This window comes from Lotus japonicus, chromosome 3 (genome assembly GCF_012489685.1).
Source record: "Lotus japonicus ecotype B-129 chromosome 3, LjGifu_v1.2".
Taxonomy (NCBI): Eukaryota; Viridiplantae; Streptophyta; class Magnoliopsida; order Fabales; family Fabaceae; genus Lotus; species Lotus japonicus.
This window is the reverse complement of record NC_080043.1, coordinates 67,244,287-67,256,704: the sequence shown is the minus strand read 5'-3', so window position 1 is coordinate 67,256,704 and position 12,418 is coordinate 67,244,287. Positions and strand designations below refer to the sequence as shown.

Sequence of the window (12,418 nt, the reverse complement as noted above, 5' to 3'; positions counted from 1 at the left end):
CTGGACTCATTACCAAATGCAGCCCGTAGATAGATCAGGCGGAGAAAATGTATTAGATTGGTAAGTATCAACATGATTACGTATGTTTATATGTGCTTGACACTTTGTTGATCTTCTATTTATGTAAAATCTCATGCAGGGTATTTTCCTTGACGAGTTGTTTGCGCTGCCAAGTTTCTCCACTCCCCCAGGTTTTCCAGCCATAGTTGAGTTCGATGTCATTGAGCCGGAGGACATTGGAGAACAGGACCCTGGATCGTAAGAAATAAGCAGACGTCAATTTTGTTTTTCAATTTAATTGCAATTTACTAAAGCGTTCCTTGACACTTGACAGGAACGATTGCGGGGTTTGGGTGTCTACTTGGATGACGGATAGTGTTTGGGCTGACAACTATAGGATTTTTGTAATCCTTTGTTATTTTTGCTTAATTTATACATATATTCCCATGTGTGTGTGTGTATTACCTTTGGACCATTTCTTTTCTTATATTTTGTATTTTTGTTTACGTAGGTGTCCGATGAGACAAGGATGCGGCTTGCTGTGGACTTGGTGATCAAGCCACACAACCTATGCCTCAATGAGGTCATTGCAAATGCCTTCAAATGGTGGAACGAATACCCAAAGAATAAGGAATCAATCTGATCTGTGACTGTTTATGGACAATAGTGTGTGTGTTGTGGTAATGGTTTATAATATTTGTGACAATGGTTTGGACTGTTATTTGTGACAGTGGTTTGGACTGTTATTTGTGATTTGGTCTGTAATTTGGACTGTTATTTGTGATTTGGACTGTTATTTGTGATTTCGGGACAATAGTTTGGTTTGGAATTTGGTGACAATGGTTTGTTTTTGGAAAGTTGAGATTTGGTATGTAATTTGTGGTTTTGAACTATGGTTTGTCATTAGTGATTATGGACACTTGATTGGAATGAAGTGCTCCTGTTATGGTGATGTTTTTGCTTGTAAGTGTTCTCATCTCCCTGAAAGTCCTATTGTTGGTGTCGGGACAGTGCAAGGCTATATAACTAAGAGATAAGTACACTATGCCATGCAACTATATTTTACTTGTCTTACCTATTTTGCATGGCTAATCGCTTAGCCTTCTTATTATACTTGCAGATGTAATTGAGGGATCACTCTCTCATCTCGCACTTACCCATTCTTATTTTTTTTGTGTCCTTTGAAACTTGTGTGGTCTTTCTCAGGGACGGACGCACATACAACAGTATGGGGGCAAATGACCCCACGAAAATCTTAAGCAATATATCAACATATAATGGATACTATAATATTTCCCCCGTTCAAGGAATTTGGTTGTGCCCCCATACTACGAGAGATTCTGTGATTGTTATCTACTTTTCTATGTTTTATGTTCTAGTAAAAATGTATGTTGGATCATTCTTTTACTTTTCTTTTTTAGAGAGTTACAATATTCCAGCATTTTGTAGTTTTTATTTCTCTGTTTTTGTTCAATTTGTGTCTTTTCTCATATGAGTTGGAAAATTACATGAACCGACCCCAACTTACTCCTTTCCAAATTTCCCTCACAATATCCCACCAAATCTTTTCTTTGGTGGAAGACATTAATCGTTAATTTTTTCGAAGAATTTGCTGCTACCCATTATATATGTAAGAGCTATTATGCATCACTTGGTTTTCATTTTTTTATTGGCCTTCCATTTAGCAGTAAACCAACAAACCATATTGTCATTTTTTACCACTTGTTTTTTTTTTGATTAAAATGATTCTTATAAAAACTTTTGCAAAGATTTTATTTTTTGGCCATATTGCCCCACAACCAAACATTTCTGGATCCGTCACTGGTCTTTCTACTACATGGCCTTGTTCACAAGCACCTGGTCTTTATTGTTTGAAGTGTTAAAAAGTTTTTATATTTTCAAATACTTTTCCTTGACAAAATTTACTAAACAGAATAAATGATTTGATGAAATTCGATAGGTTACGTTTTGCATTTCTGAAGGTATAACGTTTATTTAACCATCCAGGTTTTGAGGCAAATGACTTGTAATGAAAACATGTTTGTAAGACTCAAATGAATCATCTTTATTTTTTAGTGTTTTTATTTTGGACTTACATATTTAAATGTTTTCTTTCAACACTCTCTCACTCAGAAGCCTTCTTCCCATCAATAAGCACCTAACAAATTTACACTTAGGAATGATAAGGGTTACTTATAGGAAAACCTAAAACAAATTCTTGTTATTGATGATGTTGTTATGCATAGACCAAGCTATAAGAGAGTTCAATTTAAATAAGTGCAACTTGTTCTTCTTCTCCCAATTTCTGCTTTTCTGCCAATGTGACTGCAGCATAAAAACTTTCCTACCCAACGACAATTGCTTCTGCTTGAAGCTCGTTTGATCGATAAGTTTGCTCCGTTTTCCGTGCTTGATTCCATCTTTGTTCTTGCTGTTGGTGTTGTTAGTGTTCCCATTTGCTTATCACTAAAATTGATCGCTTCTTCTTCATGCTCCTGATCCCGCAAGCATTGCACAGCGACCTGGGTCCTATAGGTCCGCCTCTCCAGAGAGGAGTCTTGGTGGTGCCACAATCGTGGCAGGTTTTCTTCTAAGCATGTGATCCTTTTCACTCGGATGTAACATTTCTGAATTGTAATTGATGGTAATGGTAGTTAGATTCTTGAAAATATTCAGAGTGATCGGGAGAGTGGGGTATAGAGAGAAACTAGTGAGAGGAAGTGAAGGGGGAATGCAACACCTAGAACAAAGGAAACACACTTTATTTATTTTGTTTTAGGCTTAATCCTCAAATTGGTCTCTGTCTTTGTCTCGCCGTCTGAATTAAGTCCCTCGTCGGAATTTTTTTAGTAAAAGGTCCTCTTATATGTAAAGCGTTTGGAGAAGTCCTCGCCGGAGCCCGGAACTCCGGCGAGTGAGCTGAGTGGCAGGTAAATGCTGATGTGGCTTTATCCACATCATTTTTAATTAAATTTGAATGACACATACTTAATTATTAATTAAATTAAATTAAAATTATTAATTAAAAAAATCCGTAATTCGTAATTTCAGAAATATCAAATCCTACTTTCAAAAAAAAAAAAAAGAAATATCAAATCCTAAATAAACACACAAAAATTAATGAGTATCATCAATGTTCTTCTTTTCATATTTTTAACCCAGAATTTTTTTTCCTCAACCAAATTTGAACTCAGAAAAACCAATCATCTTCCTCACATTCTTCATGTTCTTGAACAAATAACCAACCCCAAAATCAAGATCAGCCCCTCCCCCAAACTCAGAAAATTTACCCACAAATTTATCTTTTCCAAAACAGCATCCAACCCACAAAATAAAACCCCAAAATCTAGAAAATCAGAAAAATTGGATGAAGGTTCAAGTGAATTGGTGGGAGGTTGAAATTGTTGGCACGTTGGGGTCTAGGCGGTGATATTGGAGTGTTAGTTGGGATTGAATTAATGGGAGAGGAACTAGGCAAAGTGGGTTATGGGCATAAGCTTTTTAATTTCTACCAAGCATCAAGTAGTTGCAGAGGACATAACAATTGGGGATATGGTATCAGCCTAACCAGAAATTGAATGAACCCAGAAACTGATTGAACCCAGAAATCATAGCCCCTCAACGAATCCTTTTTATAAGTTGATTGAACCCAGAAATTCATCACTTCATCTTCTTCTTCTTCATCAACAAAGGACCCATGAAAACCTCACCAACACCTCTAACCCCCACCCCTACCCTCAACCAAAACCCAACCCTTACCTGCAACTGGAATCTCAACCCCACCACCACCTGCAACCGAAACCTCCACCCCCAACCCCGAACCAGAACCCCAACCCCGACCTGCAACCAGAACGTCAATCTCTCTCCCTTTCTCTCGCACTTTTCCTCCCAATCTGGGTTTTCCTCGCTCTATTTCTTCCCCATCTTAGGCGATTGTGCGGATTTTGGTGAAGGAGAAAGATGAAGAAGCCATAAGGGTTTCGTGAAGGAGATAGATGAAGAAGGCAGAAGGATGAAGAAAGCATAGATGGAAGAACGTGTTTTGGATTTAGGGTTGAATTAGATTCTGGATTAGTTTTTGAATTTTGGATTTTTTTAAATCAATAATTTTAATTTAATTTTAATTATCCAAGTGTAAAATAATTTAAATTCCACATAAGCATCATTAATCCACTCAGCATGCCATTTCATCATTCGCCGGAGCTCCGGGCTCCGGCGAGGTCTTGCTCCAGACGTTTTACATATAAGAGGACCTTTTACTAAAAATTTTCCGGTGAGGGACCTAGTTCAGATGACGAGACAAAGATAGAGACTAATTTGAGGATTAAGCCTTTGTTTTATTATATTGTTTGGTTGAAAGTAACTTGATAAAAAGAAGGACACAAACAAGTCTCAAGCCCAATTTTATTTATTTTACTAAACAGATATATTAGTCATAATAAATTATTTATTTTATTTATTTATAGTGTTGTTATTTCATCAACTGTAAATACATTTTTCGATGCATAAAAAAAAAACAACAATAAAGACTTGTACACAATTTTCGTTGCTCTGAATTCTCTTTTTCTCACTTGGTTAATGTGATGCCATCTCCAGACGGTGCTTAAGCATTGGGAACGGGCCCAAAACTGTTCTTTGCCAAAAAAACCCAAGTCCTAAACTTTGACCATTAACTCCGATGCAATTGCAATGTTGGTCCGTTAATTTCTATGCGAGTGCAGGTTCGATAAAATAGGGTTTCATTTCTCCTTCTTGTCACACAAATCCCCTTTCACATTTCTCTCAGTTTTGATGTTTTTCCTCTCCAATGTTTTATTTGCTCATTCAGGATTTGGCTACTCAGATCCACAATTCCCTAACCATCCTTCATCAGTCTGCATTCGCAAAGAAGCTAAATAGAATGGGACCTTGTTCCAGTAGAAAATGCTCTTTGGAGGCCGTTTGTGAGTGTGTTTGGAAAACCCATTCAGGATCCACGTTTGGCCCCGATCCACGTTTACAGAAGCAAGTTGCTTTTGGATTTCTGGATCCACGTTTGGCCTCTCCAGATTTGAAACCAAACACACACTGTGTTTATTCTGTGCACTTCACCAGAATTGGACGAGGCTTGGTCATGAGGAACAAGAGGACCAGCAGTAAATCGATGCTGAATATAAAAGGGAGCTTGCTGCAGCTCGGAGAACGTTGTCTCAGAGGTTCATTTTAACGACCTGGACCAGAACAAGACGAGCCTTGGTCGTGAGAAAGAAACGGACCAGGATGCTACGAATCTTGGGTCCCTTATCAAGTGCACCTTGCTTAGGTGTAGCATAAATTATTTATCAGCCCCTGTAGGTCTGCTAGTTCCTTGAATTCCACCTTGTCCTTCTTACCCCACTTCACACCCCCACACCTTCTTCATACCCTCCTCAACTATCAACACCACTCCTTCTTCACACTCTTCTCACTTGTCATCACCACCCCTACTACACGCTCTCCTCAACTCAACACTCTATGTAGTTTCCACCACCGCATACCACCACCCTACAACCATTCTCGCACCCTTCTTCCTTGTTGAGCTACAACCAACTCACCACTCATGTGTCTATGCTAGTAACCAAGCTCCACTATGATCAAATCAGGTTGTTTCACCGTGTTTTAACTCCATCAAATAACAATGGAAGGTTGTTTCACCGTGTTTCAATACCTGATTCCTCACTAACATCTTTCGGTCACCTTGTACAGAAATAGCTTGTAGAGGGCAACTCTAAGGAAGATACAATGTTCCAGTATCTTATTGATCTGAATTTCCAATTGTACCTTTAAGATTCTATTTAAACTACGTTTATTAGCTTCTAATTTTGTTCTTTCCCATTATGTTAAGTGTTAACATTAGCTTGAGGCAAACCACATACAAGTTTGATCAAAATTCGGGTTTTCAGCATAAGCATGCAGCAAAGACTTCTTATTAAGTTTAAAATTGGCTTGACAAAAAATAACATACTAACATTTTTTTAGATTAAAATTCTGGACTCAAACCATTTAAGATCTGTTTTCCACCAAATGTAGGGTGCAAAGTAACAGTGTATCCGACATCTTTGTTGTAATGTTGTGATGACAATTTTAATCAATCAATTAACATGATGAACACTAGAATTCATTCATTGTACAAAATACAGACGTGTTAGAGAATCAGCTTCATAGTAACTACAGTCGTTTGGGTCGAAAGAACACATATAAACTAACTAAGTCACACTGGGCACAACAAAATGCAACAACATTAGAGCAATAATAATAAAAACTGCACAATTAATTGTTATTTTAAATTTCTTCTCAAGAGAAGCAACTTCCAGCACTGTTGTTTCCAATGTTTCATTAGTTGTCTCCAACTCTTTCTCCAAGCATAAAATTTTCCCCTTTTGGTCTTCCACCTCTTCCTTCATGTCTCTGTTCATCTTTACTAATCCATTGAAAATCCTATACAAACCTGGATTAATTTCATCACACCACACAAAAATATTGCAGGGTATTATGGGAGGTAAGCCATATCTTCCACAACCCCAAAACTTCCTCCTAGGGTTCTTTTCAGTATTAGAATGTTTGATAGTGGCTTGAACTCCACAAAAGCACAGTAGGAAGTTCTCCCCCCCAAGCGATGATGATAACCTTCTTGTACAGGAAGAAGATGAAGAACTCTCCATTGCCTAATCAACAAATGAGAAAGTATTAATTCCAGGGAGGGGTGAGATCTCTGTGTTGATTCAAGAGGGTCCCTTCAGAACGTTATCACAAGCACAAAATTGGTGCCAGTTTAAGTATAAGCAACTTCGTAGCAAGTAATAGATCAAACAAAAGGTTGTCAACAAATGCATATAAAGTTGACCTATGTTTTCTTTCATAAGTTTTCATCATAAGCTGTAATATCAAAGTACTAAACTAATAACAACTAATACTACACTGGATCTTAGCCAAAAGGCAGTCTTTTAAGAAAAAATACGACAGTATGGAACCACACTGGACATGAGTTGGAGTAGCAGATCAACATAAAAATGGAATTTGAATGCCCAGAAGCTAGTTATGACTTATGATCATGCATGAACAATGTACCTCACAACAAGTCAGTTAATTCCAATCAGACACTTAAATAAGCGAGTGAAAACAACCAGAGAATACCTTGGTGCTGCAAAAGGGTGGCCTTCGTGGTGAGCGTGTATGGCTGAATCGTGTTCTGTGCAGATAGAGGGAGGAGTACACGAATGCTTTCAATTCGATCTTCGGGCAACAGCGGAAAGGTTATGGCCGGCGCCGGCGATTGACGATAGAGATGAGTTTCCACCGTTGTTACAGAGTGTGATGCCGATTAGGGTTCTTAAATGGAATTGTGATTTTTGAATTTGAATTGGGGTTAGATTTGGGTTTTAGGGTTTCATAAAATTTCTTGGGATTTCGGTTTTAGGTTTTCAAATTATTCTTATTTTATTTGTTTTCGTTTTTTATTTTCATTTTCGGTAAATTACGTAAATACAATTTTATAAATTATGTAAAGTTCAGGGACTAAAGTCAGAGAACTGAATACTTTCCTTGGTCAAACGCTGACAAGGCACGAAGTTACACAGGTCGGTTTCCTATAGAGCCACATACGGGTGGCATCGCTGCCTCAAAAATCCGGAGTGGCTTGGAAGAGCTCACCTTTGACAAATTAAATTGGAAAAAAAAACTTTACCAAAATTGTTGCAGACAAATTATGTCGCAGTGCAATGATGAGTTATGGGGAAAAGTCCTCAACTTGGGTGTTGATTAAAGATTTTTGGTCAAGATGAGATTAGACATGCATGGTAGCCTCCTTTATTTGTGATGGTAAAACAAATCATCATTTTAGCTTTCTTTTTAGCTTTGCTTTAAATTTGGGACCATTTCCATGTCATATATTTCATCTTTAAATATACAGAAATCAGTTAGAGTATCTCCAATGCATGGTTGCTTATTGGGTTGCTTAAATGCTATTCTGGTGGGCCCAGACTGCCACATGGGATTTAAGCAACTCATAAGCAACCCATGCATAATTCACTCGAGTGCATGGTTGCTTATTTTACTTTTAGTTGGACCCCACTGTACCTCATATGTTTATATTTTTTATTTCCAACTAAGCATGACTTAAATTTAAATATTAATTAATATTTATAACAATATAAATATATTTAAAATTGGACATGGTATTTAAAAAAAAATTCAAACAAAATGCATTACATTATATTATATAATTAAGTTCGAAATAAGATACAATTCATTGCAAAATAAAAAATAATGAAAACTCTCTCAAAGATTAAATTTCATTATTCCTACTTTCGGAGAGCTCCCAAATATGTTCCACCAAGTCTGCTTGAAGTTGGCGATGGATTTCCCTTTGACTCATATGACCTCTTCTTTCTAAGAATGTTGCAAATGAAGGGATAAGACCATTAGATACTTCAGCGGTTATGATGTCATTGTCTACTTGGTCGTAAACAAAATTACCATTATACCCCTCACGTTCATCTTCAACAATCATGTTATGCAATATAATGCATGCATACATTATTTGTTTCATGGTATTCACATGCCAAAAGCGTGATGGGCCACGAATAATTGTAAATCGAGATTGGAGTACTCCAAATGCGCGCTCAACATCCTTTCTTCACGGGATCGCTCTATCACCTTTCTTCTTCGCCTAACGGTGTCATCAAATTGTTGTTGGCTCTCTTGCACCATCCTCAAGTAATCTTCTGCACTTGTATCATTCATATAATCCTCTACCATTTCTTCATAAAAGGCATCAAAGTCGAGTATATCTTTCGGATCCATCAATAGGGTGAGAAAATATATGTGTAAAGGGATTGGTTCTAATGAAGGATTTTGAGAGAGAAATATGAATGTGTATAATTGAGAGAAAATGTTGTTGGGTTGAAGGAGGATGCAAAAGTGTTTATGGATGATGGAATTTATAATGTGATGTTATGGGCATGTGAAGTCTTTGGTTCACATTATGATGATGTTGTCATTCCTGCTACCTTTCTTGCTTCACATTAAATGTGATGTTGCCAAAGACATGTAAATTTAAAGGCTATTTCTTAGTTTTTGACTTGTTTTCCTACTTCCCCTACACACTCATTTATTTCCCTCCACATTGGTTCCTGCGTGCAAGTTAAGAAAAATCAATAGCTCCATTCACTTCAACATTGGTTGCTGCAGTCAAGAAAAATCAATAACTACCAACTACTACTTTTATTTTTCTTGTTGGCCAAAAAATGCTCTTTAATGAAAATCAATAGCTCCATTCACTTCAACATTGGTTGCTGCAGTCAAGAAAAATCAATAACTATCAACTACTACTTTTATTTTTCTTGTTGGCCAACAAATGCTCTTTAATGAAAATCAATAGCTCCATTCCTATCAACATTGGTTGCTGCGGTCAAGAAAAATCAATAACTACCAACTACTACTTTTATTTTTCTTGTTGGCCAACAAATGCTATTTAATGAAAATCAATAGCTCCATTCCCATCAGTATTGGTTCCTGCGTGCAAGTTAACTGGTGCCAGCAATTATATATGCATGTGTATAGGATTATGATGAAAAAGGTAGAATGATTAAATTCACAATTAAACCGATTGCTCATTCACTTCTTTCTTTCTTTTTTCTTTGGAAAATTACAAAACAAAAAACACAATAAGAATTCTGGACTTTCAATTAGAATAAAAACTAAAACATTCTTTCGTGAGAATAAAAACTAAAACATTAAAATACAATAAGAATTCTGGACTTTCAAAACCTTCTTTCTTTTTTCTTTGGAAAATTACAAAACAAAAAACACATTACACTATCACCAGCATGAGGACCGTTAGAATAAAAACTAAAACATTATATTATAATTATAATATTAACTAAAATTCAATAAGAATTAGAAACATTACATTATAATATTAACTAAAACAAAATAAGAAATATAAATATAACAATTATTCCTTAAACAAGTCCTCTAATTGGCGCCTAGTGTACACACATATGTTCTTAAAATCTGCTAATTGTTCCTCATTCATGTTAGATGTGTCTTGGAGAAGGATATCATTTAACATCTTCAGCTGGTCATTCTTCTTTAAACGCTCAAGTCTTGCCATCCTTTCCCCTTTTTCCTTGACAAGAGATTCCGCCTCTGCCATCTTTTGTTCATCGTTGGAAGTTGTTGTAGCCTTTGCTTTTGCCTTAGCCTTTGCCTTTGCCTTCATATCTTTCTGACCTGGTGGACGGGAAAATATTTGTACCACCTCATGTTCTGAACCATCGATTGATGTGTGCACCCCATCAGTAGAATGTTGTGACTGCTGAGAATAGATTGGCATTGCTTCTCCTTTCCACTTGGGTTCATCTTTCAACACCCGCATGCATGCTCAAAATTGAATGTTTTAGTCTTTTCCATTGCATTATACAATGAACATGCATCAGCCATGATATCTCTCTCAGAGTAGCCGCTCTTCGGAGGGTTGGTAACTTTCTTGTAGCAACCGACAAAAGTTGAGACCGCTTTACTCAATGTATGAAAGCGAGACTTCAGTTGAGACCATTGCCTCTCAGGAGAACCTACTTTGCGGTACTTGTTGTATTGATGTTCAATCCTCCGCCAAAAGGTTTCAGCCTTTTGATCAGTTCCTGTTACCGAATCCTTTGAAATGTTGAGCCATGTCTGGAGAAGAATTATATCGTCATTTTCGCACCATTTCAAACGTTGTTTTTTGGTTTTCTGGCCATCTCCTTTAGCAGGGAAAGTAGTCTCATCAAGCTCATCAACCATACCTTCAAATTGTGTTTCAGGTACTTTTTCACTACTGCTACTAATTTGAGGGCTATAGGAGTTTGGTGGTGGTGGTGATGGATGCACAAAATGAGTTGGATTTTGGGAACCATCTCCAGCATGTGGTTGGTAAATGAATGGTTGTTGTTGATACACTACATATTGTGGAGGTGGTTGTTGTGAGACTTGGTTTGAAGGTGGTTGTTGTGAGACTTGGTATGAAGGTGGTTGTTGTGAGACTTGGTATGAAGATGGTTGTTGTGAGACTTGGTATGAAGGTGGTTGTTGTGAGACTTGGTTTGAAGGTGGTTGTTGTGAGACTTGGTTTGAAGGTGGTTGATACTTTGAGGTTTGTGGATTTGAAGAATTTTCAAGAGTAGTAGAAGATTGATTTTTCAAGAACTCAAAGTAAGCTTGAAAAGAAGGATCCATGGAGTATGTGGGAAGAATGAAATTGTGTGAAAGTGAAAAAATGCAAGTAAAAAAAACTGGTACAAATATCTTATTTATACCAAGTAAAAAAAATGCAAGTGAAATTGTGGTTTGTGGATTTTTTTCTCCTGATATTGGGCCCAACGGTAACATTAATGCCCAAAACGACACCAGCTCTATCTCACCCAAAAGGCCAAAACGACAGCTGATTATCTTTTTTAGGTTCTCGAAGCTTCCTTCTGCTTCACACACTCATTCATTTGAAACCCTCAAAGTCTCTGGAATCCTCTGAAACACTCAAAGTCTCTCGAACCCTCACCCTCTGAAACCCTCTTCCTCTCTCTCACTCTCTCGCTCTCTCGACCACTCACAACCGCCCCTTCTCAGACCACAACCGCCGTCTCCACCCACTCTCTCGAAGCCTCCGCCTCTCTGAAACCCTCAAAACCCGCTTTCTTTCTTGCTCCCAACCGATCAATCGAAGCCCAGATCACCCATTTTGCCATGTTGCTGAAACCCTCTCGTTCTCTCTCACTCTCAGTCGAAGCCCATGCTGCTCTCTCGGTCTCTCTCACTCTCAATCGAAGCCCATCGCGTTCTCTCAGTGTTATAGATCGGAGATCGGAGGACATGCAAGGTTCAGAGAACATGCAAGGTTCCAGATCGGAGATCAGATTCTCAAAGGCTCAAAGATTCAGAGCGAATGCAAGACTCCAGCCATTTTTGTGTAATTTTTTTTGATTTGTTTCAAAAATGTGTATTTTAGTTGTTTAATCTGTGTTCATCTCTGCTAATTAAAAAAAATCTCTCTGCTTGTTAATTGATCTGTGTATTTTATCTCTGTTTGTTGCTTCTGCTTCCATTGATCGGTTCTTCTTCCCTCCCCTTTTAACGATTTTCTGTTGATGAATGGAAAGAGAAAAAACTCTATTTTACTACCTGCAGCAAGCTAAGGAGCGTTGCTTATTTAAGCAACGTTGCTTAGCTTTGAGCTATAAGCAACGCCACCTCAGCAAGCTCCAATGGAGCAGAAAAATAAGAAACGTTCCTTAATCTAAGCAACCATGCTAAGCAACTCCCGTTGGAGTTGCTCTTAGAGTGACATTTACGTGAATCACATGAACAAACTTTTCTGGAGTAGTTGGCATCAAATTTTTGGTGCCTTGGTGGGTTTGTGGTTGAC

General features: G+C 37.6%; 1 protein-coding gene across 1 annotated transcript; it reads right to left on the bottom strand.

Annotated features, from left to right (window-relative positions):
* Nucleotides 1-10,383: 10,383 nt before the first annotated feature.
* Nucleotides 10,384-11,235, bottom strand: LOC130744563 (glutathione S-transferase T3-like). Its single transcript, XM_057596737.1, has one exon. The coding sequence runs from the start codon at nt 11,233-11,235 to the stop codon at nt 10,384-10,386; it is 852 nt and encodes a 283-aa protein (XP_057452720.1).
* Between the last annotated feature and the right edge of the window lie 1,183 nt (nt 11,236-12,418).

What these genes read in the sequence shown, in the direction of transcription:
- LOC130744563 (XM_057596737.1), bottom strand. Translation starts at nt 11,235, where the DNA reads ATGGATCCTTCTTTTCAAGCTTACTTTGAGTTCTTGAAAAATCAATCT.